Source organism: Mustela erminea, chromosome 3, assembly GCF_009829155.1.
Source record: "Mustela erminea isolate mMusErm1 chromosome 3, mMusErm1.Pri, whole genome shotgun sequence".
NCBI classification, from domain to species: domain Eukaryota; kingdom Metazoa; phylum Chordata; class Mammalia; order Carnivora; family Mustelidae; genus Mustela; species Mustela erminea.
In genome coordinates this window covers 137,960,831-137,984,051 of record NC_045616.1, presented here as the reverse complement: position 1 = coordinate 137,984,051, position 23,221 = coordinate 137,960,831, and the positions used below count along the sequence as shown (strand labels likewise).

Here is a 23,221-nt window from a genome sequence, read left to right as displayed (position 1 = left end):
TGGGATTTGGTAACACACAGTGTTTGTAGAACCCAAAAGGTCTTCACTGTGGATTCTTTTCTTCTTCAGGCCTCTTCTTTAAGTCTATTATAAAATCCAATTGCTCCTAAAATCCACAGGGAAGTTTCTTAGGTGCTCTGCTTCAGAAGGCGTACATGTTTCAGCCAAGGATTCCTACTGTGACTTCTGGGCCAGGTATCGTGTGGGTGGCTGTTCAGAGTGAGGTGAGAATTCCTTTCTAGGATGCTGGCTTTGGAGCAGGACCAGCATGGGTGCTTGGTGGCACAGACCTGCTGCAATTTCTTAACCAGCATCTCCTGAAGCCCTTGTGGGTGGTAGCTGGAGGAGAGTCAGGAGGCATAGCTCTCTGCCCCACAACTCCCTGACGTGAGTATGGGAGTGCTCTGGGGCTACTTCAGGAGAGGAAGAAGACAGAGGCAGTGTCAAAAGTCAGCCTGCCTTCCATCTCTTCATGAAGCTTCTTTTGGCCATGCTGGCCCACATGGATCCCTGCTGTTTCAGTCTCCAAACTTGTATTATTATGTAATATTTGCTCAAACATGGTACTACATTCTATCTTGAACTGTTCTGTAAATGGTGGTATGAGCCTTTTCTGCTAAGGCTCTAGTGTGATCTCTCGAGGGTTTCTACCATTCTAAAAAAGGCTTCCTAGAGGTTCCCAAAGTTCTTACCTGTTGTGGGCTGAACTGCATCCTCCAAAGTTTAAGTGTCCCCCAAAGTGGCCGTGGCGAATGTGAATGTGACCTTATGTGGAAATGTTTTTCTTTTTCTCTTTTTAAAGATTTTATTTATTTGACAGAGAAAGAGAGAGAGAGAGAGAGAGAGAGAGGGAACACAAGCAGGGGGGAGTGGGAGAGGGAGAAGCAGGCTTCCCACTGAGCAGGGAGTCTGATGTGGGGCTCAGTCCCAGGAACCTGGGATCATGATCTGAGCTGAAGACAGATGCTTGACGACTGAACCACCTAGGGGCCCCACAAGGAAACAGTTCTTTGAAGGTATAATAATGATGTAAAATAAGATGAGGTCAGAATAGCGTGGGCCCTTATTCCTTAATAATGACTAGTGTCCTTATAAGAAGAGGAGGAGAGACCGGCACACACAGTGAAGAGAAAGCCACGGGAAGACCCTGACATCAGAGGGAAGCTGGCCCTGTGCGGACAGAGCGAGAGACTGAAGTGACCCAGCTACATGCCAAGGAGAGCCAGGGACTGTCAGCAACGAAGAGAGGCTAAGACAGAGAGCATGGCCCTATAGAGACTTCGATTTCGAGCTTCTGGCCTCCAGAAGTGTGAGAACACATTTTTGTTGCTTTCAGCTCTGTAGCTCTTGGTAGCTGGGTACGGTAGCCCTGAGAGAGTAATGCGCCTCTCCCCATAACAATAATCATAACTGAAATACAACAGATCGTGCACTCACCCCACAGCAGGCCACATACTTCCTCTGTACTATTTCATTTGATCTACCTAGAAACGTACTTATAGGTATGGCTCTTCTTTTAAAAACTGAGGGTTCTGAAAAGGCTTAGTAACTGGCCCCATGCTGCATAGCTGATACGAAGTTGTGACCGGGATCCGAATGTTGCTTCAGGGAAGGTTCCCAGGATGCCACCAAGGGAATGAAGCTCTTGTACTGGTGATGGGAGATGGGGTGGGAAAGGGGCCACCATGGACAGGTCTTCCTTGAACACAGCCTCTTCCCTGGCTCCACACAGGCCCCCAGCTGTCAGGTTAGGTGACACGCACGGGACAGACGGAGGCTCAACCATGCCTTGTGTTCTTGCCTAATCTTGCCTGAACCATGAAAGAAGGAAGCCTGCTTTTCAACGGTCCTCAGAGTCCTGGGAGCATGCTGGGTCCTGGGTTCTCCTGCTCGAGAGTGGGGTACTCGAAGGAAGAACGGATGTGGTGGCCTAAATGGGGAGCCTGTGTTCCAGGCCCATGTTGAGCAGCTCATTTAGACAATGACATGAGCCCCACATCGTGGCATGGCTTGACTGCACAGTTCCCTTTCTTATTATAAAACAATGAAGGCTTGTTGTGTTCATCAGCACACTGGATCCCAGCCGAAGCACACACAATGCTTGTAATTAGGGGCAACTTGGAGAGGAGATCCTAATTTGGCTCTGCCGGTTCAACAGAAACCAAGCTTGGAAATTTAAAGGGACAGTTAAAAGCTTGTTTCTTTGTGGTCAGCTGTGTCTAGGCTGAAAGGATAATGTTTTGCCCACAAAAGAAAGTTGAAAAACAATTTCAATATTGCTGACAAATACAGTTTCTGTAACAGTTTAGGTTCTTTGAGGCCAAGAGCTGTATTTTACTTATTTCTGTAGCCTCAGTTTTTTTTTTTTTTTTAAGATTTTATTTACTTGACAGAGAAATCTCAAGTAGGACAAGTAGGCATAGAGGCAGGCAGAGAGAGAGAGAGAGGGAAGCAGGCCCCCCGCCGAGCAGAGAGCCGGATGCGGGACTCGATCCCAGGACACTGAGATCATGACCTGAGCCGAAGGCAGCGGCTTAACCCACTGAGCCACCCAGGCTCCCCTGTAGCCTCAGTTTTTAAGCACTTGTCTAGGACGTATCTTGTGATCCTTTATATTTGCTGAATAAATGAAAACATGAAATCCTATTCATCTGAAAGAATATTCCAGAATAGAAAGTTTGCTGACTCAAATGTTCATTTGTACCAACTCGGGGTCTATGTACTGTCCTTATTACTTTCTTTATTCTTTTTCTTGCCTTCTCTACCCCTCATTCCTTAAATTTAAAACAAAACAAAAAAACAACAACCAACCTAGGAATAGTGGTGTATGTATGAGTTTTGCTTTTGTTTTTTAATCATTATGAATGTAATGCCTAGAATATACCTGATAGTAAATATTTCTGGATAAATTAAAATATATATTAACCTACTTAGGGTTTTACTATGTACTCTCTACTATGGAAATGGTAGTTCTGATTTAGAATTTAAATCATTAACAACTTAGATGGCATGAAAGGAAATAAAATGGCCTGGAGGAAAGCAAACTTTACGTGGAATTCATATCTGAGCTTGTAAGATGGACACAGGGCATATGTTTATTGTGCTAGCTGGCTGGCTGACAAGATTCCAGGCACTAAATGCCTTACTTTCAAAGCATTTTAGAGGACATGGGGGTAAGGGTGGGTGGGGGGTTTTTAAAATCAAGGAATTTCTTGATGCTACTCTTCATGTTGTTTCTATATGAGTAAGCATGGCTCGGCCTTCAAGAGAAGCTCGTAATTAACTTTTGTTGCCCTGATAATTGTTGATGAGTGGAATTCATTGCTATTTATATCTGTTGCCAGCCAGCTGTTAGTCATCATCTTCTCAGTGTGAGATTTCAAGAGAAGTCATACCAAGTATGCATTTAACCTGGTTCTGATTATTGAAGATTGCACTGTCCAGCAATCAAACAGTTAAAGACTATCTACTTAGCGTGCCTGGGTGGCTCAGTTGGTTGGGTGACTGCCTTCCTCTCAGGCCATGACCTTGGAGTCTCAGGATCGAGTCCCTCATCAGACTCCCTGCTTGGCAGGGAGTGTGCTTCTCTCTCTGACCCTCCCCCTTCTCATGCTCTTTCTCATTCTCTCTCTCTCTCTCAAATAAATAAATAAAATTTTGAAAAACAAAATCTACGTAGAATTTAAAAATAAGAGCCCATAACACTGGACGTGGTCAACAAGGCCTATATTGCGGCTTCAATTTTGTAAAAATCAACACAACACTGATGGGTTCTATAACCTTAACATTTTAAAAACATGGTACAATAGAAGGTTATGAGATGACATGAAAGGAAGAGGGTCTCAAATTTGCCCTTTGGCTTCTCAAACATTCATGTGCGCAAATCACCTGGGAATCTTGTTTAAATGCAGATTCTGATTCAGCAGGTCTGCAGTGAGGCCTGAGCTCCTGCACATCTAACAAGCTCCCAGGTGAGGCCAAGGCAGCCAGTCCACAGACCACATTTTGAGTAGTAAGAATCTGGAAAACTAAAAGTTAGTTACACCTCTGAAAATAAGCCCTAGCACTTTTCTTAAGAGTTTCAAGTAAGGTCCATGATAGCCATCCTCAAATGTAATTTGTTCGGAAAGTAACTGCACATGATAATCACTTCCACAACATTTTCTCCCTCAGTGTATTGCATTCAGAATTTCCAGCTCAAAACCCCCTCGTGGTCTTCCCATCTGTGTAGGAAACCAATCACAAGGCACTCCTACCTAAATGATTCATGGGCCTATCAACAAACACATCCCAAACAGAACTCATTTCCTTTCTTCATTCCCAAACCCACTCTGGGCATAGGACGACCAGTGAATGGTAGCTTCCTCTATTCAGTGGCCCACGTTGGAAATCTGGGCTCATCCTCCCTCATCTTCCCTCCAGAACAGAGTCCTGCCACATCTCCCCGTCCATTAGCTCTTGAATCTACTTCCTTCTCTCCACCTGCACATCTACCACACCAGCTTATATCACATCTATCTCTGGCGTGGGGGACAGCTGCGTCTACGAAGTAGTCTTCCTTGTCTACCTTTCAGTGGCATCCAGCATGATGTTCTCATCTCCACACCCTTGTCTAGAATATTCCAGTGCCCCTTTGCCCCTTCTGCCCTGAAGATAAAGTCCAAACTCATTGGCATGCTTCCTAAGCTCCAGCTTTCCCCTTCAGCCCTACCTTTTCTAACTTCCCTTGACCTTCAGAGAGCTTGAGTTAGGCTTCTGCGCCATGACCTTGTATTCTTCCTGCTTACTGCAGAAACCGAAAGTCTCTCCAGGAACCTCCTGCCTGACCCGTCTCCTCATCCTTCACTTCCTCCACAGGCCTTCCCTGCTCTCCCCAGTTTGCAGTCAATGCCTTTCCAAGAACTCTTGTAACATCCTTACTTCCCTTCTCAGTGTTGCTGGGTTGCGGCTTTGTTTCTTGACTGACATTATGTTTGCATGGAGTTGGTCAGGGTCTAGCAAATATGTGCTGAGGAAGAGCACGATTTGTCAACAAGCAACTTCTAGGGAAAATCTTCTCGGGTACCAACTCTAATGGGGGTCTCTGTGGAATACCCGCCCCCTCAGTCCTTGGAAGGAGGCAAGGAATAGATTCACAGACCGCAGCCTTCACTACCTCTCATCCTGAAGAATCTTCAGAACACGACTACCACTGGGGACCACCAACATGATGGTTTTCAAGAGTTTTCTCTTAGGTGCTGCTGTCTAGTAGTCAGCTCTTGAACGAGGGACAGAGTAAATTCAGCCTGACCCTCTAAATCCCTATCTCAGGACTACATCTAAAAGAGGCATTCTCTACTTTATAATGGATGTAACTATCAAAAAAATCCTCTCTCCCTACCTAAAAACCTTCTCTGTAGGTTTTTAATTTAATTAAAAAAACCTTACATATCAGTGAAGCCCCAGACACCAATGGAATAGACATTAGAATTCATGCTCGGACCTATTCAGAAAACTGTTAGTCTATTGAAATGAAGTAAGGTGCCCGAGGGAGGTAATCGAACTGGTTTGTTGGTGGAATTTTTTCTTTTCAAACCCACTCAATACCTGCTATTTAAAATCTTCACAATACCTCTACAAGGCCTGTGTTATTATTCTCCTTAGAGCCAAAAGGAAACAGGCTCAGAGCATTACATAACTTGCCAAGGTCACAGAGATAGAAAGGGGCTGCTAGGGGACCCACACCCATTGCTGTCTGATTCCAACACTGGATTCCTTCCACCCCCGAGAGAGCAAGGCCTGTGAAGAGAAGGAGACCTGGCCTGAGACTCTGGCTCTGCCATCAGCCCTCCATGTATTCACGAACAGGCCTCTTAACCTTTCCAGGTTGGAGTTCAACACACTTAACATGACGAAGGTGACCACAGGTCATTCAACCTGGGAAGCTTTCTGAAAGTGGAGGTTGGATGTAGCAGACAACACGGATGCTCCCCTGCTCAGGTCTCCCTCCTCAGATTTGTTGGTCCACTTTCATGTGTCACCCCTGACCCCCTTCCCCAGTGCCAGCATCCCTGTTCTTCAGCTGCTAACACCCAGAGACGCTGGCTCTTTTGGAGGAGTGCCCGCAGTGTCTGCTGGAGCTCATTTGTCTCTCCATGTGGAGAGCTTTTAACCTGCAAATTCCCTTCCCCTGGGGTGGCCCTTGGCCGGTGGCTGAAAAGTGTGGGAGCGTGAAAGTCCAGCTCCGGGACCTCAGGAGCAGACGGCTCTGACGCACAACTTACCCCCCGGAGCTCTCCCGTGGGACCAGGCTGAAGCAGCGGCCTGGCTGTGATTTCTCCCTCTTCTGTCCTGCTGCCCCTACTCCCCTCAGGGTCTCCCTCAGGAGCTTTTCCGAAATGGATCCCTTCCACCGAATCTGCACCTCAGAGCTGTTTCTGTGGCGCCTGAGCTAAGCCGACCGTGCGGCATTGACAGGGAGGGCCGCTCAGCCCCTGACTGGTTTCCTGAGAAGGACGGGCACGTCTCTCAGATTTTTCTGACAAAGCAGAAGAGATTCTCATCTGTGCAGGATGACATCAGTCTGAGTGCGCTCCGAGGCAGGAAAACATAGGAGATAACCCCTCAAGGAGTTAGAGTCAAACCTCACCAAAGTGATAGCTTGCTTTGAGTGGAGCTGGCTGGCCTCTTCAGCATGAAGATTCCTGGCACCAAAGGGAACTAAAACCATCCACAATGAATTCACACGGGACACCTTATTTATGAAAAGCTCTCGCCCCGCCCAGCAGTCATCCATTCACCCACCGTCACGCTTCTTGCAGGCCTCTTGGCCGCATTTTCGGAATTCTGGAGGTTTGGGCTCGTGATCACACAGGCATCGGTCTTCAGTCGTATTGTCCTCTGAGGAGACACAATGGACGGTCCTCTTCTGAAAGCCACCCCCACAGGAAGCGGTGCACTGAAAGAGAGGGGCATGCAGAGAGTCACAAGTCTTCCCCACGGCACAACGGGATCGCTAACGCCACTGTGCTCAAGCAGGGGAAAGTCTCCATGACCAGGAATTGTCTCGAAGGAGTCAGGGCATAAAGCACTAGTCATCTGGAAATGTGAATTGAGGAGGAGTCTACACTACTGACTGTGGACTGAATTCGGCTTAATTTACTATGGGGTTCCCTGAAGAATGTGGACAAAGGTGGAACAGCAGGAAAAAAATAGAACAAAATTTCGTGTCTAGGTCCTGGTGCCTCAGAAATCCAGCTTCTCTGCACTCATTTTGACTTGGGGCTGGGAATCAGATGTGAGGAAAGAGAAATGAGAGAAGAAAACCATGGAGGGAAGGAGAGAGAACGTGAAATGGGCCCAGCTTGATCTTGTTGTGGCCTCAAGCCACACAGGCAAGAGGGCACCAGAGTGTCGTGAAGCAGCTGCCCATAAGCCGAAGGGAGTTCTCTGGCCTGCAAAAGTGGCCTGTGATTCCTGGGGCTGTGAGAACCTTTGTCTGTACTTAACACATATACTCTTAAAAAAAAAAAAAAGTCTTTTTATTGTGTATATCTGCAGAACATAAAATCCACTTTTTTAACTGTTTTTTAGTATCCAGTGCCTTAAAAGTGCATTCTCACTGTTGTGCAATCATCACCTCTATCCATCTCTAGAACTTTCTCATCTTTCCAAATTGAAACACTGTTTCCATTAAATAAGAACTCCTCCATCTCCCAGCCCCAGTCTTAACCCCTGGCAACCACCATTCTATTTTTTGTATCTATGAATTTGACCTTTGTAGATACCTCATCTAAGTGGGATCATACGATATTTGCTCTTTGGTCCTTGCTGATTTCAATTAGTGTAAAGTCTCCAAGATTCCTGTACATTACAGCAAGTGCCAGAATTTCTTTTAAGGTGGAATGATATTCCATTGTCTGTTTATACCACACTTTGTTTACCCATTCATCGATCGATGATTACTTGGGTTGCTTCCACATTTTGGCTATTGTGGACCCCAGATACTCTAATGATTAACATCTATTTCATGTTTTATTACTTTTAGCCTTTTCTTTCTTATATAATCAAAACCTCCAAGAGGGCAGAAACCAGTAAGAAACAACTACTGAGCTGATCCCGAAGAAATAGACGTGTGCAACAGAGGCCCGTGGGAAGAACAAGGGAAGTTAATCAGCCAGAATCTGGCAGGTCCTGGACCAGGATGCCAGAGATGGGCTTTCCACTTACTTTACATTGTCCTGGATCATTTACTCAACTTCTCACTTTCTTTCTATGTAAAATAATGCTGTTAGATAAATAAATGACTTCCTTTCCTGCTCTCTTCTCCTAAGGGTCTGATGGAACCAGGCTGGGCTGGTTCTGGGTGCTGGAGTGCTCTAGGCCCTCTTGGGCAGAACAGATGAAGATGCAAGAACTAATTCCAAGCCAAGCACAAAAATAAGCTGTCCATGCATTTATTACTCAAAAAAAAATGACTTTTGAGTAAAGAAGATGCATGAATTTATGTTGTAATTTATTGGAGGATTAAGCAGGAACCATGGTGGCTAATTTGGGTTTTGTTAATGGTAGTAATACTGTGAGTTTGGGGATTTAGAGAGAAGCTACACCTCTCTCCACACTCAGTTCCGCTTCTTTTGGAACCAGCAACAATAGGGAATCTTGGTGTAGAACTGAGCATCCCAAAATAAGAATGGGGCTAACGCTGATTAGCTGAATTCCATGCCAGTCTCATTCAGTCCTGGATGCCTATTCAATCAGAGCCCCGGGTTTCTCTTCAGCTTAAACTGGCCTGTTGGGAAATGTTGATTCCGAGGGTTCAGCAGGTGACTAGCAAAGATTCACCTGTGAGAAGCTATAAATCTCTGGTTCACTACCACTCAGCCAACATGGATGGCATGGAGATCTATGAAGTGGAGGAACCACTAGAGGTCTTAAAACTAATGTAAGCATCTTTACTGAATAATTTTCTTGCACTCACTACTAATGCATGGTAGGCCCAGTTCTAAGTGCACAGGAGATATCCTTGAGTTCAGTCATGGTAACAACCATGGAAAGTCAGATTTGTTTGCTACTTCTGCTGGTGTAGAAACGCCCTCCTCTCTCCTGACTTTTCTTTGTCTTGTAGCATTTAATGGGCATGGAGACTCATGTCTTCCCAATCTGAAAATTTTCTTCTACTATTTCTTTCATCACTTCATTTCTAGCCCATCTCTATTCTCCCTTTTTGGAATATTATTTTGATATTGTATCTCCTGGTCTGATCCTCTACTTTTCTTATCTTTCATATTTTCTGTTTGTCCCTGTTCTCCTTTTCTTGAGAGATTTCTCCACATTATTTTCCCAATCCTCTACCTACTTTTTTTACTTTTGCTATTCTAAAAAATTTTAAGTTTTTCTTATATTCTCTGAATACTCTTTTTATATAGCTGTACTAGGAAGCTAGGTCATGGATGTCATCTCTTGTTTCTCTGAAGAGATATAGTTTGTTGGTGGGGGAGAGGAGTTTGATGTTTCTTTCAAGGTCTCTGTTCCTTGGGGTTTCTTTTGTTCTGTTTGTTATTTTGTCTTTGGTGTGATAGAATTTTTTCAATGTCCAGTAATCCTAGGCTATTGACTTACGATGAGGTACCTGTGAGCTGACTGGAAGTTTCATGGGTGGCAGCACTTACTGAAAGGTAGCTTTATATGAAGTGATTGGGAAGAGATCTATGTTGTGTGGGTTTTTTTTTCTCTCGAGGCTAACTCTGTCCCCTGCCTTTGTGGAGCTCTATCGAGGAAAGGAGGACAGTATGTACTGTGTATATTTTCACTTAATCAATGGTGAGAGAAGTTCTTTTGTCCTCACCAATCATGACTGATTCCAAGGTCTATCTTGGTTTACTTCTCCAGCAAGAAGACTTCTATGCTGTGGTCAGGAAAGATCTTAAGAGCCAAATGTCTCTCTTTACAAACTTTCAACCAACTCTCATCCCCCAACCCCCAACCCCCTCCCATGTCCCCCCGCAACAGCTGCCTCAGAGAAAATCTCTGCTATGGACAGTTCTTGGCTTTCTCTACCACGCTAAGTCAACTTTAAGTTTGGCTATCTGCTTCTAGCTTCCAAAATTTTATTGACTCCTAAGATATTGCGTCCTGTTCTCTTGTCTTTGTGGATTTGTGGCACTTTTAATTTTCACATCTTCTATTTAATGCAGTTTGGGGAACAGAGGCAAATGTATATGTTCAACCCATCTGCATGTGTTACTTGCACTCTAACAATTGGCCTTCTTCACTTAATTATAGGAACTGGAGGTCAAGAGCAATCCCAAAGGCTGGCTTGGTAGGTGTTAGCCACCCTTCAAGTCCCCTCATCTTTGACATGCACAACTGATGACTTTCTGACCCATGGCTCTTCCAGGGAAACTTTAACTCACATCCACTTCCAGGAGGCAGTTACCTCTAACTCACTCTAAAGAAATCTTGAATTTCTGTTGTTAGTAAGTTTTACAACTCAGAAATATGAGTCTACCTCATTCTTAAAAGGGATGAACTATAACAAATTAATAGACTGACCAGTTCTATCAGAGGATATTACGTTATTTTTAAGAATTGCTATTACAAACACTATGGCAATGAACATCTTTATCGTCAGCTAAGATTATGTTTGATGGTATATTTGTGGGAAAAACTGTTATAGGTAGAACTGTTGGGTGAATTTATGTATTTTAAGTTTTTCCATGATTTTAATGCTTTCTGCTCTAACTCCAGAAGATGATTATAATTGAAAAAATGTGCTGGAAATTGAAGAACAACAACCATACAAAATCTCATTTTACAACCTGGATGCTACCTAAGTGCCAAAATGAGAAGCGGACTGCATTCTTAGAGCAAAGTGGGCTGTTTTTGACAATTTCATCTTCTCAGTGAGTTCCCTAAGAGCAGGATATGCTTCACACATCATTACTGTAACATTTGCTGGGCTATCATTATCTTTCCTGCCAGAAAGAATATTGGTCAGCTTTCCTTTACAATGAACAACGAGGTACTAGAGCCTCAGGGAATTGACAGACTTATAAATGTCCATCTGTAGTTGTTAATCTTCTGTGGGATTTTGTATTCCCGAAGGGGGTCCAAATTTTTAACATGTTCATGATAGTTTATGTTACATCAATTATCTTCTAAGGATCACATGTGATTTGGTTAGTGATCCTTATATTGTTATCCATGGTTCCAGGATATATTTTTTTTAAGGTTTTATTTATTTATTTGATAGAGAGAGAGGGGGGAGCCTGACATAGGGCTCAATCCTCAGACTCTGGGATCATGACCTGAGCCAAAGGCAGAGGCTTAACCAACTGAGCCCTCCAGGCACTTCCCAGGGTATTTTTGAGGAGCCTAATCTGCAACATGCATTTATTCATTAGGTATTATCTTCTCAGGTTCTGAAATCAATGATGGATGAAGAAATTCAGTTTTAGAGTAACTGAATTTCTAGTGAAAAGGGAAATAAAGTAATTTTCTGAGGGAGATACTGTGAGATGCCCAAATATAAAGTGATTAAATTACATTTACATGAAAAAAATTACAATTGCACGTGACACCAGTGTCTCTTTTGGTCATTCATCAGGAAGCAGCATTAGATGCCAGTAGAAATAGGGAATTCACAGAAGGTACTATGTGCGCTGGCTATCTAATGAAGTAGCTGACATCATTCTTCTTTGCCTCCTGGGCATTTTTTCAAGCTATGAAAATAATAAACAGTGCATTAAAAAAAATATTTTTGCAGGGTAAATGATTCATGTGCAATGTCCCTTTAGCAAGAATGAATCATCTTGTTCTTCCTGGCTTTGAGTGGGTGATATCCAGAGACCAGCACAACCTTGAGTTGGATGTACCAGCAGAAGCCTTTTCCAAGACCACATGCCAGCAAGTGAACTGATCATGGGCATGCAGGAGCCACCACAGCGCTCTGAACAATGCCGATCAATAAGGATATAGCAGCTGCAAAATATCCGAGGACATTATGTGCAGCAAAATACTATGATGGCCTATGTCAGAATAATCAAAATACACAAGAACAAGGCACTTTAAAAATATTAATGGTTGAGGGATTTGTATATCAGATCCTCATGGCTCCCCGTCTTCCAGCTGTTGGCCTTTGATCCGTCCCCACTGAGGTGGTAACCAGCTTCATGAAAGCACAGCCCAACCCACTGAGCTGCACCTCCCATGTCCATGCTGTGTACCTCTCACCTCCCGACTCTGGGCTTTTCTTGTTGAGATGTGGGACATGGTGGGGTCTTCCCATTGCCCACACGTGAATAACCCAGGATGACAGGGGATATTAGTCATCTGAGAGGACACTTTTTACCCACAATCCCCAGAGATAGGAGCCAATAGGGTCATTTCCTCCCTTCCTGTCCCCAGACAAACTACCCTAAGAGGCAGTAGTTCACACAGGTTTTAGAAGACCTTCTTTTAAGAGCAACCAGTTGTCCCTGACCCCAAACAGCAGTCGTTTAAGACAAGAGGTCAGTCTGGTAACGTACCACCTTATATTCAATTCCCCTCCTTTCCTGTCTCCTTCCTCTTTCCTATCACCTCCACTTCCTTGACATGGTATCAGATTTGGCCTTAAGACTGTATTTTCTAGAGAATCCAGGATATGACCCATCAGATTGATGGCAGAAACTGTCTATGGCAGAATTTTCTTCATTTTCAGTGTCACGGATACAGTTATTTACATAACAACTAAACTTTGTGACAACAATAAATCTTTTCCCTATTGGCAGTTTAATTTTTTGTTTGTCTCTCCATCCAACAGGCTGGCTATCTGGCAAGATGATCTGTGGTTTGACAAGATCTGAAACTCACAAAATCAGGCTAAGCCTCAAGCTGCAGTGTGTATCCACTCTTGATTGCTTCAGGACAAGCCCCAGGATCCAAGGTGCTGGGACCCAAAACTGTCTTTCCTTAGGCTTTCTGCCTCTGGGATAATATTGGTATTTGATCTGTTGTCTTCTGACGGTATTTGAACCTTTCTCTTCTGAGTTCATGACATAAACACTGGCCACACATCAGCTAAGGATGACCTTCTAGCAGATTTAGAGGTATTAATGGCAGAAAAGTACCAGAACTAAAATGCACAGAAACCCTCTATAAACCAGTGGAGATGCTGAACATTGACAATGAATATATCTTACCTTTGAAATCAAAACAAAACAATGCTATTTTTTAAAAGACTAAAATAAATAGAAGGGAATGTAATTGACTCTTACCAGGTCCCAGTTCCCAGTGACCCAGTGACAACAAGGGTGGCTGTTGCAGGGGGCAGTGGGTGTGGGCCTTTTCTTCCAGTCACAGAGACCTCCTGGGCAAGTCACTGCTCTCTCCTGAACTCCGCCTCCACAGGACCTGGAACACTGATGTAGAACAGGGACAAGTTTAGGTAAAAAATCACAGAGTGACCTTTTCAGTGATAAGGGAAGACCTTTTTATTATCATTTTTGTTGTCTACAGTGCCAATAAGAATATTAGTGTCTATATTGGAATCTGTGCAGGTTCCTTATAATGACTACATAACAGTGATGAATCAAAAATTAAAGAGAAAGAAGGAAATTAATAAAGGAAATTCTGAGGATCTGAAGAGGAGAAAAAATAATCAGAAGATGCCACATAGTTCAATGTAACATAGAACTGGAGGTCACACAGAAGGAATTCTGGTTAAAAACCTGAATGAGTGGTCCTTCCAGAATGGACATTATGTTATCTGCATTCTGCCTTCTGGAACAGGTATCTAGAAACCAAACTGTAAAATGTAGATGTCTTTATTATGATTAGCTCCAACAGTGCAAACAGCGAGCACACATTTGCAATACAGTGTTGTTCATCTCCTCTTGAAATGGGATTGAGTCCTCCTTTCCCACTACAAAATGTTTTAGAATTAAATGGGTCCATGGCTTTGAATAGGGGCCTGGATAGGTTTGCCCTGGGGTCTGATCCACCAACTGTCATGCTTGCAAAAGTAAATTTGAGATGACAAGCTGGATTCCTAAAGGGAGACAACTCCAAAACGTGTCAGATTTTTGCTCACTAATATAATTACATAAGATCATATTCTCACTTTCCTAAGGCTTCTAGGAGGAAATTACATTATCCACCAAGAAGCTTTGGAAAGTACTTTGAAAAATCTTAATTATGGTATGGTAACAACAACAGCAACCACAAAGCAATTTATGGCTGGCCACATCTTGCCCATTACGTTCAGGCACGACGTGAGCGGTGGTGGTCTAGAAAACGCAATCATCATATGCAATCAATGCCTTCTGCTCAATAAAAGAACTGATCTATTACTTTCACTATAGTCCAACTTCGAGGGTCAACATGTTTTTTCCCATTTATTCTACAGGAGGAGAGAAGAGAAGGGATCCCCCATTTCAGATGGGGGAGATGGGGAGGGTTGGGGACCAAACCTTCCATGTGCTCTGGAAAGGAAGGTGGTAAACCACAAGTGTAGGATGCAGAGTTAGCATCAAAGCTTACAGAAGAATGTCCCCCCTCCCTAAAGACACTTCCTGTCTACATGCCAAGCAGCCATGTTGCCTCCTGAGGCTCTGGGTCAATACCTGTGATTTCTGGGACAGCATCCACCACTGTCCTTTCTTTCTCCTTACCGGCTCATTTCTAGAATCTGTGTAGCTTCCTCACAACCTGCACATGTGCATATACCTACATGTGTGCATATATTCAGAGCCATCTGGCCATGTCATGTCCCAAGAAAGGAGGTGAAGAAAGTATACGCCGGGGCTTCTCCAAGTGTGGTCTCTGGACCAGCAACTGTAGCATCTTCTGGGTACTTGCTAGAAATGCAGAATTGAGGCCCCACCCTGGACCTCCAAATTGGACACTCCGGGGGTGGGGTCCAGCCATCTGTGTGTTGACAAACCCTCCGGGTGATTCTGAAGTGTGCTAAAGTGTGAGAAGCTCTCCTGCAGAGACATCCCCATAGCAGAAAGGCTTCTTCCGTGCTGGTTGTCTGGGACATCTGACATGTCCAAGGGGGCCCACAGTATTCTCAGGATGGTAGACTGTGAGTGCGTACAGACAAAGCAGCCTCATGGGTAGTCCAGACCTTCAAAAGCTCCAGAGAAACACTCAAAATGATTTTTGCATTTTCCATCTCCCTCAGAGGGAAGTCTTTCAATTGTGTGGCAGGCTTGAATGAGAGTACTAATTCAGAAAGGAGGGTGGCGGAAGCCCTTGAGGGAACAGCTCCTGACTGGGGCTCCCAGGATACATCTTCTTCATAATCAGAGGGCAGATCTGATTTCTCTTTAAAAACCTGCAGATGCACTTCTCTCACAAGGCCCCTCTGCAAATCCCTGGATTCTGAAAGCTGTCACCAGGTTCATCATATGTGGAGAGCTTAGAGGTCCACAGCATGAGAGGAGCAGGCATTTTATGTGCTCTAGAACTAAGCCGGTAAGGAGGAGAAAGAAGGGACAGTGGTAGCTGCTGCCCCGGAAATCACAGGTATTGGCCCAGAGCCTCAGGAATCAACATGGTTGCTTGATATGTAGACTGGAAGTGACTTTGGGATGGGGGGACATTATTCTGTAAGCTTTAGCACTAACTCTGTGTCTCACACTTGTGGTTCACCACTTTCCTTTCCAGAACCCGTGGAAGGTGTGGTCTCCAACCCCCCTCCCCGCCCCCCATTTCCGGCAAATAGTCACTGATTCACTCCTTCTCCTCAGTTCACTCTTTGTTCAATGTTGACTGGGTGGATTTCTGTGGTAGAAAGAACACAGGCACTGGAATCTGCCTTGTACTGAAACTAACAGCCCACCATTTATTTTCTAGTTGTGTGAACTCATGTAAGTTTCTTAATCTCTGAGTCTCAATTTCTTCACCTATACCATGGAAGTAATAAAGCCTACCATTTAGGTCACTGTGAGTGTCACACCACGTATCACGGGCAAAACGCCTAGCCCATAGACATACTCCAAATATGCTGGGTTCCTTTTCTCTCTTCTTCTTACTGTGCACAGATAAGGTTGGGAGCTGCCTGGAGCTGTCGCGGTATTTGTCTACTGGCAAACGACATCATCATACTTCACAGAAGAGCAGTCACTTCACTTTTGTGTGCTGAAGTAGGACAAAGACCCAGAGGAACCTGGGCCCTCACAAAGCAGAGGGCACACAGGCACAAACACACTTCCTTTTATTTGTGTGAACAGCAATCTGGGCACTGAATTAAGAGGTGGAACTCTAAAATACACTGTGTGTGGGAAGGAGCTGGCCATGACCCCCAGCTCAACCGCAGAGGCCTAGCAGAGGCATGGGAGGCTCTGCCCTCAGGGGCTCTCATCAGAGTGGTCTGTGAGCATCTCCCTGACACGGACCCCAGTTCTGCCCAGTATATCCACTGGGAGACTGGGTTGTGCTAAAATGCTGAATTGTCATAGCTGAAGCCACACAATGTAGTCTTCAAGTTCCTATTCAGCCTCCTGTGTGGACAGTGCGGGGCCACTGACTGGAGGCTGGTCATTGTCACAAGGCACATGCGGCCTCCCCTGACTTCTAGACTCGCAAAGTAATGCAGAGACTGATGCTGGCCGGGGCTGGGGATGACGTAAGTGGAGGCCGTACCTGGTTCCAGGGCTCCACCTGCCACTCTTTGCAGGGCTCCACGTTGCAGCTCATGCTCAGTGGGGGACGAATGCCGGCCAGGAACCGGCAGTGAAATGGCCTCAGGCTGCGGTGGTCCAGGCTGTCCACACACTGAATCTCCCGGATCTGGAAGCCCCCGCTGCAGTTTCTGGAGCACTGCACGGAGGAGACAAGGGGGTTACACGAGTCCCTGGTGTCAGGCTTCCATTCCCCTGAATTCCAGGGGGCTTCTGCAGAGAACCATGAAGTTCCAGGCTTCCAGGCATGAAGAAGGGGCAAGTCTAGCTCAAGTGACCTGCTTCTCTCACAGGCCCTGGAAAGGAAGTCACCCAAGCAGCTCCCAAACATGGGGCCACCCATCTCAGAAAATACAGGCAGGGACTTATAGGAACTGAATGGCAAGTCCTGTTCTGTCACTCGCTTGTCATGAGGCGTTGGGCAAGTCTCAGAAACATTCTGAGCCTCAGGCGCCATACTTGGAAACCGGGATGTAACTGTGTCTCCCAGGGCTGTGGTGAAGATCACGGACCCTGGGGTCGGGTGTCTACTGGCGCAGCGTCAGCCTCAGTGGGTGGCCCGACTCTCTGGTGTGGAGTCATCCTGTGAATGGGGCTGCTCACAAGGGGACGACTCTGCCAAGCCATGCCCACCTCTCCCTCAGAATCCTGCCAAAAACCTGTTTGCTCCATGACTCTGAAGGCAGGATGGGTCACCCTTGGTCATGTGAAGGGCCTGAATGAGGGAAATGACTGGAGTAACTGCCCAGTGGTTTGGCTCACAAGAGTGAGCTTGTCTCTACCGCCATCCTTCCTCCCACAGCCGACACCCCCTGCCTTCTTCACTGAGCATTTGTTCGGCACAGATTCATGGAAAGCCATCATGAGGCCCTCCTCACTGCATAGGTGTCGGCATCAGCCACCTTGCATGGCAGCCCCCATGGCCTGCTGTGTCTCAGGAAAGAGCACGGTTCACCAGCACGCTGCTGACTCTTTAATGTCATGGTAACACTGGCGCACTAGGGTCCCATCCCCTAAACCACAGCTGACACGGCCTCTTCAGAAGCAGTCCTACTCCCTGACCTCTTGGATTCTGGAAGCTACTCCATCCTCCACCTGCGTTATACTTGATCAGAACTCAAGCTTCCAAGACATGGTCTCGGGTGTCTTCAGAATATTAGTGTCTACTGATCCCTTCCATTCATCTTGCCCCCGTCTTCTGGTCTCTCCTAGTCCTGTCCTTGCCTGGCCTGTCTTGTCACCCACACACTCAGTTGGGGACCCGAGGTAGGAGGGATGGAAACAGACCCCTGTGCTCCTCAGCGCTTTCCCCCAGACTCTCTGTGGGTTAAGAGTACCTCCCTGGGGGCACCTGGATGGCTCAGTGGGTTAAGCCTCTGCCTTCAGCTCAGGTCATGATCTCAAAGTCCTGGGATCAAGCCCCATATCGGGCTCTCTGCCCAGCAGGGAGCCTGCTTCCTCCTCGCTCTCTGCCTGCCTCTCTGCCTACTTGTGATCTCTCTCTCTCTCTCTGTCAAATAAATAAATAAAATATTTATTAAAAAAAAAAAAAGAGTACCTCCCTGTTGTCCTTATGTCCCGAATGTTCCTCCCTCTACCCTTCACATTATCTGCTACCGCTCTTCCTTTTAGGCCTCAGTTGAAATGTCCTCTCCTCAAAGAGGCCTTCCTGGAAAGCCTTTATCCAAAGGAGACTCTCCCTCTTCTTATGTCTCTCAGCTCCTTATCTGTTTCTATCACAAGAACTTGAAATGTGGAACCATTTTTACTCACTCTGTGTGTCCTTTTACTTACACTCTCACAGCCATGAAATTGGAACCCTATCTGCTCTGGTTACCACTGCATCCCCAGCACCCGGCATGCGGCCAGGCATCGCACGGATGCTCCACACAGGCTTGCTGAACACATGCACAGATTTGGAGAAATGGGTAACCCGGGAGTTTCTGGGAGGCTGAAGTGACCTGTGGTTGCTGTGGAGATGAAAAGTGTCTTTAGCCTTCCCATCCCCCCAGCTATGATCTCATTAGCAGTCTTGGTTGAGAGAATGTACCAGCAAGAAAGTGTGTCTGTTGCTCTAGGTACATTTGGCCCCTCTCTACATGGTGAATAATTATGCTCTTTCTGGCTGTGGTGGAATAACCCTAATTGCAGGGTTTGGGATGGTGAAAGAAAATTCCTCAAAACTTTCAGTACGGTTTTCCCTTCCGCCACCTGCACATTGTACCAAGTCATCCGACTTCAACCTTGGGCTGTCACATAGAAAGATGCTGGCCCATGTGACAAGGGACAGACTGATGCTCTAATGCTTCCATAAACTGAATGTTTAGCTTCTTAGAAATAATCAACATATGCCAAATAATAACCACCCCCCCCACACAAATAAAATAAAATAAAATAATAAAATAAAAACCGTATTTTCTTGGTGCCTGGGTGGCTCAGACAGTTAAACATCTGCCTTCAGCTCAGGTCATGATCCCAGGGTCCTGGGATCGAGTCTCCTGGGATCAAGTCTCCTGCTGAGGAAAAAGTAACTGCCAGTTTGAAATCAGCCACAGAACAAATGAGGAGACATGCTAATAATTTCCACACAAAGCAGCCCTTTGTTTGACAAAACAGATTTCTGGGAAATAACACATAGTAAAGCAACAGGGATCTTTATTAGGACAAGGGAATTTTATAAGAGTTAAGTATGAAATGGGATTTTATTTTCCTTTTTTTCATTTGCTGTTGCAATCTGTTATTCCAAAATTTAATTTTCAAATTAGCATTTCCCTTTTGTTATTCACAGTCAATGGGAAATGAACTTTATTAATATGCTGAAGTAAATAACAAGGGAAGACCCTCACTAAATCTATGACTTTCATTCCATTTTCAAAACAACATCTAGTTCAGTTAGCAATAGAGAAGGGGCAGGATATTAAATCACTCCATTCCTAATGCTGTTTTGCCTTGTATGCTGAATGCCAATTATTATGTTCATTTTCTTCTTGCCCTAGAGGAGGGTCATTTGGATTTATGGTTTCCTAACCTGGCGCCTGTGGACCAGACTGAGCACAAGAGTCAGACCAATGAAAACAAAACCTGGCCAGTGCCCTCCTGGGATCAAATGGTCCCATTTTCCGCTTAGCACCTCAGCTCAACAGTGCGATCTGCAGACCAGATCAAGTTAGCATGAAAAATACCCTTAGCTTATAGGGGCCACTGGCAGAGACAGAATGAAATCACGATTCTCCCTTATGTTGTTGTTGTTTTTTAATTTTTTATGCCTTTTCAGCGTAACAGTACTCATTGTTTTTGCACCACACCCAGCGCTCCATGCAATCCGTGCCCTCTCTAATACCCACCACCTGGTACCCCGACCTCCCAGCCCCCGCCCCTTCAAAACCCTCAGACTGTTTTTTAGAGTCCATAGTCTCTCATGGTTCACCTCCCCTTCCAATTTCCCCCAACTCTCTTCTCCTCTCTAACTCCCCATGTCCTCCATGCTATTTGTTATGCTCCACAAATAAGTGAAGCCATATGCTAATTGACTCTCTCTGCTTGACTTATTTCACTCAGCATAATCTCTTCCAGTCCCATCCATGTTGCTACAAAAGTTGGATATTCATCCTTTCTGATGGAGGCATAATACTCCATAGTGCATATGGACCACATCTTCCTTATCCATTTGTCCGTTGAAGGGTATCTTGGTTCTTTCCACAGTTTGGCGACCGTGGCCATTGCTGCTATAAGCATTGGGGTACAGATGGCCCTTCTTTTCGCTACATCTGTATCTGTATCTTTGGGGTAAATACCCAGTAGTGCAATGGCAGGGTCATAGGGAAGCTCTATTTTTAATTTCTTGAGGAATCTCCACACTGTTTCCCAAAGTGGCTGCACCAACTTGCACTCCCACCAACAGTGTAAGAGGGTTCCCCTTTCTCCACATCCTCTCCAACACATGTTGTTTCCTGTCTTGCTAATTTTGGCCATTCTAACTGGAGTAAGGTGATATCTCAATGTGGTTTCAATTTGAATCTCCCTGATGACTAGTGTTGTTTTTGATGTGTGAAGTCATCACGATACTCGTTTCGTGCTGGACTCACACAGATTGCTCAGTCAGGTACAGTGAGATGCTCGAGCACAGGGTTGGGAGATTTCATTCAGGTGTGACCCTGACAGCAAGGGGCTACCTTAGTGTGGGTTAACCACTTCTTGTCTCTCAGCCTCTGTTTCTCCACTGGTGTGGAAAGGAGGATAGACGAGACGATTAGACTATCCCAACATTCTGGAGTGGTGTGAAGTATGGGGTCACTGCATTTGTATTCTGTTCTGATTTCAGAATACTTACTTGCTTTCCAGGTTGAACTTGGAAATACTAAATACTAAATACTAAATTGGGATACAAAAAAAATTCATTCCTGTTCCTTTCCTTATGCTGAACAGTTTCCTAAGACGCTTAAGATTAAATAGTTCATTCCAAAAATTCGAAGTTGAACAGTTGAACAAAATTCACCCTTCCTTCCATCTCTCTCCCATGCCACCCCCACGTCCCTTCCAGTTATTAGACATTTCTATGTTCCAGGCTCTATATTCCAATCCAATAGGAGGCGAGAGTTACATAAATGAGAAGGAGGACTAAAGGCTATATTTAATATAAATATCACATCATGAGTTGCTCATGATCTACTGAGGGCACAATGGAGGAGGTGGGCAGTTTCACCTGAAGAGGTCAGGAAAGGTCTAAATAAAGGAGCTGAAGTTTGAGCTGAAGCATATAGGATAAGTAGGCGCTCACTCAGCTGGCAAAAGAGGGTGGGGGACAATCAAGATGGAGAGAATGGCATGTAAGGAGGCAGAGTGCTATGAAACAAGGCTCGCTTGGGATCGGGAAGCTGATCAGAATGCTAGGGCAAAGAGGCGGGGTGGAGAGAGATGGGCACTGCCATCATGGAGAGCCCCATAGTGGTCTTGGGTGGTCTTAGGCTCGTGCTTCCTGTGCTCCTAAATGTTTTTAACTCATTCTCATTCCTCTATTTTTTAGGGATCCCTTAATCTAAAACCTTTGGCGATGCTAAGAGAAGGTAATTACGGTTCAGACATTTAACAAATTATATCAAGAATAAAATAAAAGCAGCAATTTTTAGCATATAATGATCTTCCTGCTACTCAGTTTTTGCTTTCTGGGGACAGAGAATCCCTTGTAACATGCAAGTCTAAGTTTTGACTTTTGCACATTGGACTGTAATATACATTCCTGTGAACATGATATATATCAAAGTTGGGGATGGTCTGTATTTAGCAAGAAAGAAGCTCTTTCCCTACTAATTTAGTTCTAAAAATTCAGATCTAAAAAAATGTAGCAATGCCATTGACAATCTGTATACTCTAATAAACACAAAGGCAAGAAGAATGAGACAGGAATACTAGCGATATATACAAATACATTAGCAAATATTTGAAACCCATGGCCATGGGGCACCTGGGCGGCTCAGTGGGTTAAAGCTGCTGCCTTCAGCTCAGGCCATGATCCCAGGGTCCTGGGATCAAGCCCCGCATTGGGCTCTCTGCTCAGCAGGGAGTCTGCTTCCTCCTCTCTCTCTGCCTGCTTCTCTGCTTACTTGTGATCTCTGTCTGTCAAATAAATAAATAAAATCTTTAAAAAAAGAAATGAAACCCACGGCCATAAGGAAAGCCTGCCACCTTCTCTCATTTCCCAGCAAAAGTCAAAGGCTGCAAAAATAAAATGGCAACACTGCCGAGGAGGGAAAACAGAATATTCCAAGAAAAAATGTAAAAAGGTTTCTGATTCATTTCAGAAATAATCAAGTCTATTAAAACTTAACTATGAAAAGGGAAGTGCTTGTTCTCAGAAAGCAAAGAAAGGGCCTGACAAACCACCAGTTTACAAAACTTCAGAAGGGGTAGGCATCAAGATGTTCCACCAGGCGGTGAGTGGGGCTGTGGGTGATGAAACGCTTTGGAGTCAAATCCAATGGAAGCTTTTCAAACCCATTTTGTCACTTCCTAAATTTCCTGCATGATGACACTCCCTCTTGTTTCCTCCTACAAATTTTAATGCCCTGAAATTGGCATGCGTCTTACAACTGATGTACATATTTATTGTGCAGTGTTCCCCTTCTTTCTGAAAAGCTGTCATTGAATAGATGACGTGTCCCCCTGTTGATGGTTTCTTAAAACCAGGAGTGTTTGGTAACAGCTGTGTGAGCAAGCGTTAGTGATTTAAACACCCCGAGCTTTCAGTTTCCTCAGTGGGAATTATAAAGAAAGTCCTGTGCTGGATGAAAATGGACTTGATTATCTAAAGCAGCTCTTGTGTAATGCTGGGCACATGACAGTATCCAGAGAGTGCTGGGGCCCAGGCTGGGTCAAGTTCTCCAAAGTTCACACACACTTTGAGCACCTTGTCTGCTTTGTCCAGGGGAGTGGACACCTGCTCCAGCCAGTCCTTCTGTTGACAGAACCTTCTCTGCTGTCACCTGCCTACAAGCTTTCTGGCCCAAGTCCAAGAAGCCAGAGGTTAGGAAGCACCTAAGCCAGAGGTTAGGAAGCACCTAAAGAGCTCCAGCAAC

At 45.0% G+C, this 23,221-nt stretch overlaps 1 protein-coding gene across 3 annotated transcripts in view; it reads right to left on the bottom strand.

Moving 5' to 3' along the window:
• Nucleotides 1-23,221, bottom strand: part of ADAMTS12 (ADAM metallopeptidase with thrombospondin type 1 motif 12) — a 290,253-nt gene that overhangs the window by 5,232 nt on the left and 261,800 nt on the right. For all 3 annotated transcript variants that reach the window (XM_032337657.1, XM_032337659.1, XM_032337658.1), the window contains 3 exons: nucleotides 16,612-16,788; nucleotides 13,239-13,382; nucleotides 6,784-6,937 (listed from right to left, as the gene is read on the bottom strand). In XM_032337657.1, coding sequence (XP_032193548.1) covers nucleotides 6,784-6,937; nucleotides 13,239-13,382; nucleotides 16,612-16,788 — 475 coding nt within the window. The remainder of the gene's footprint in view (nucleotides 1-6,783; nucleotides 6,938-13,238; nucleotides 13,383-16,611; nucleotides 16,789-23,221) is intronic.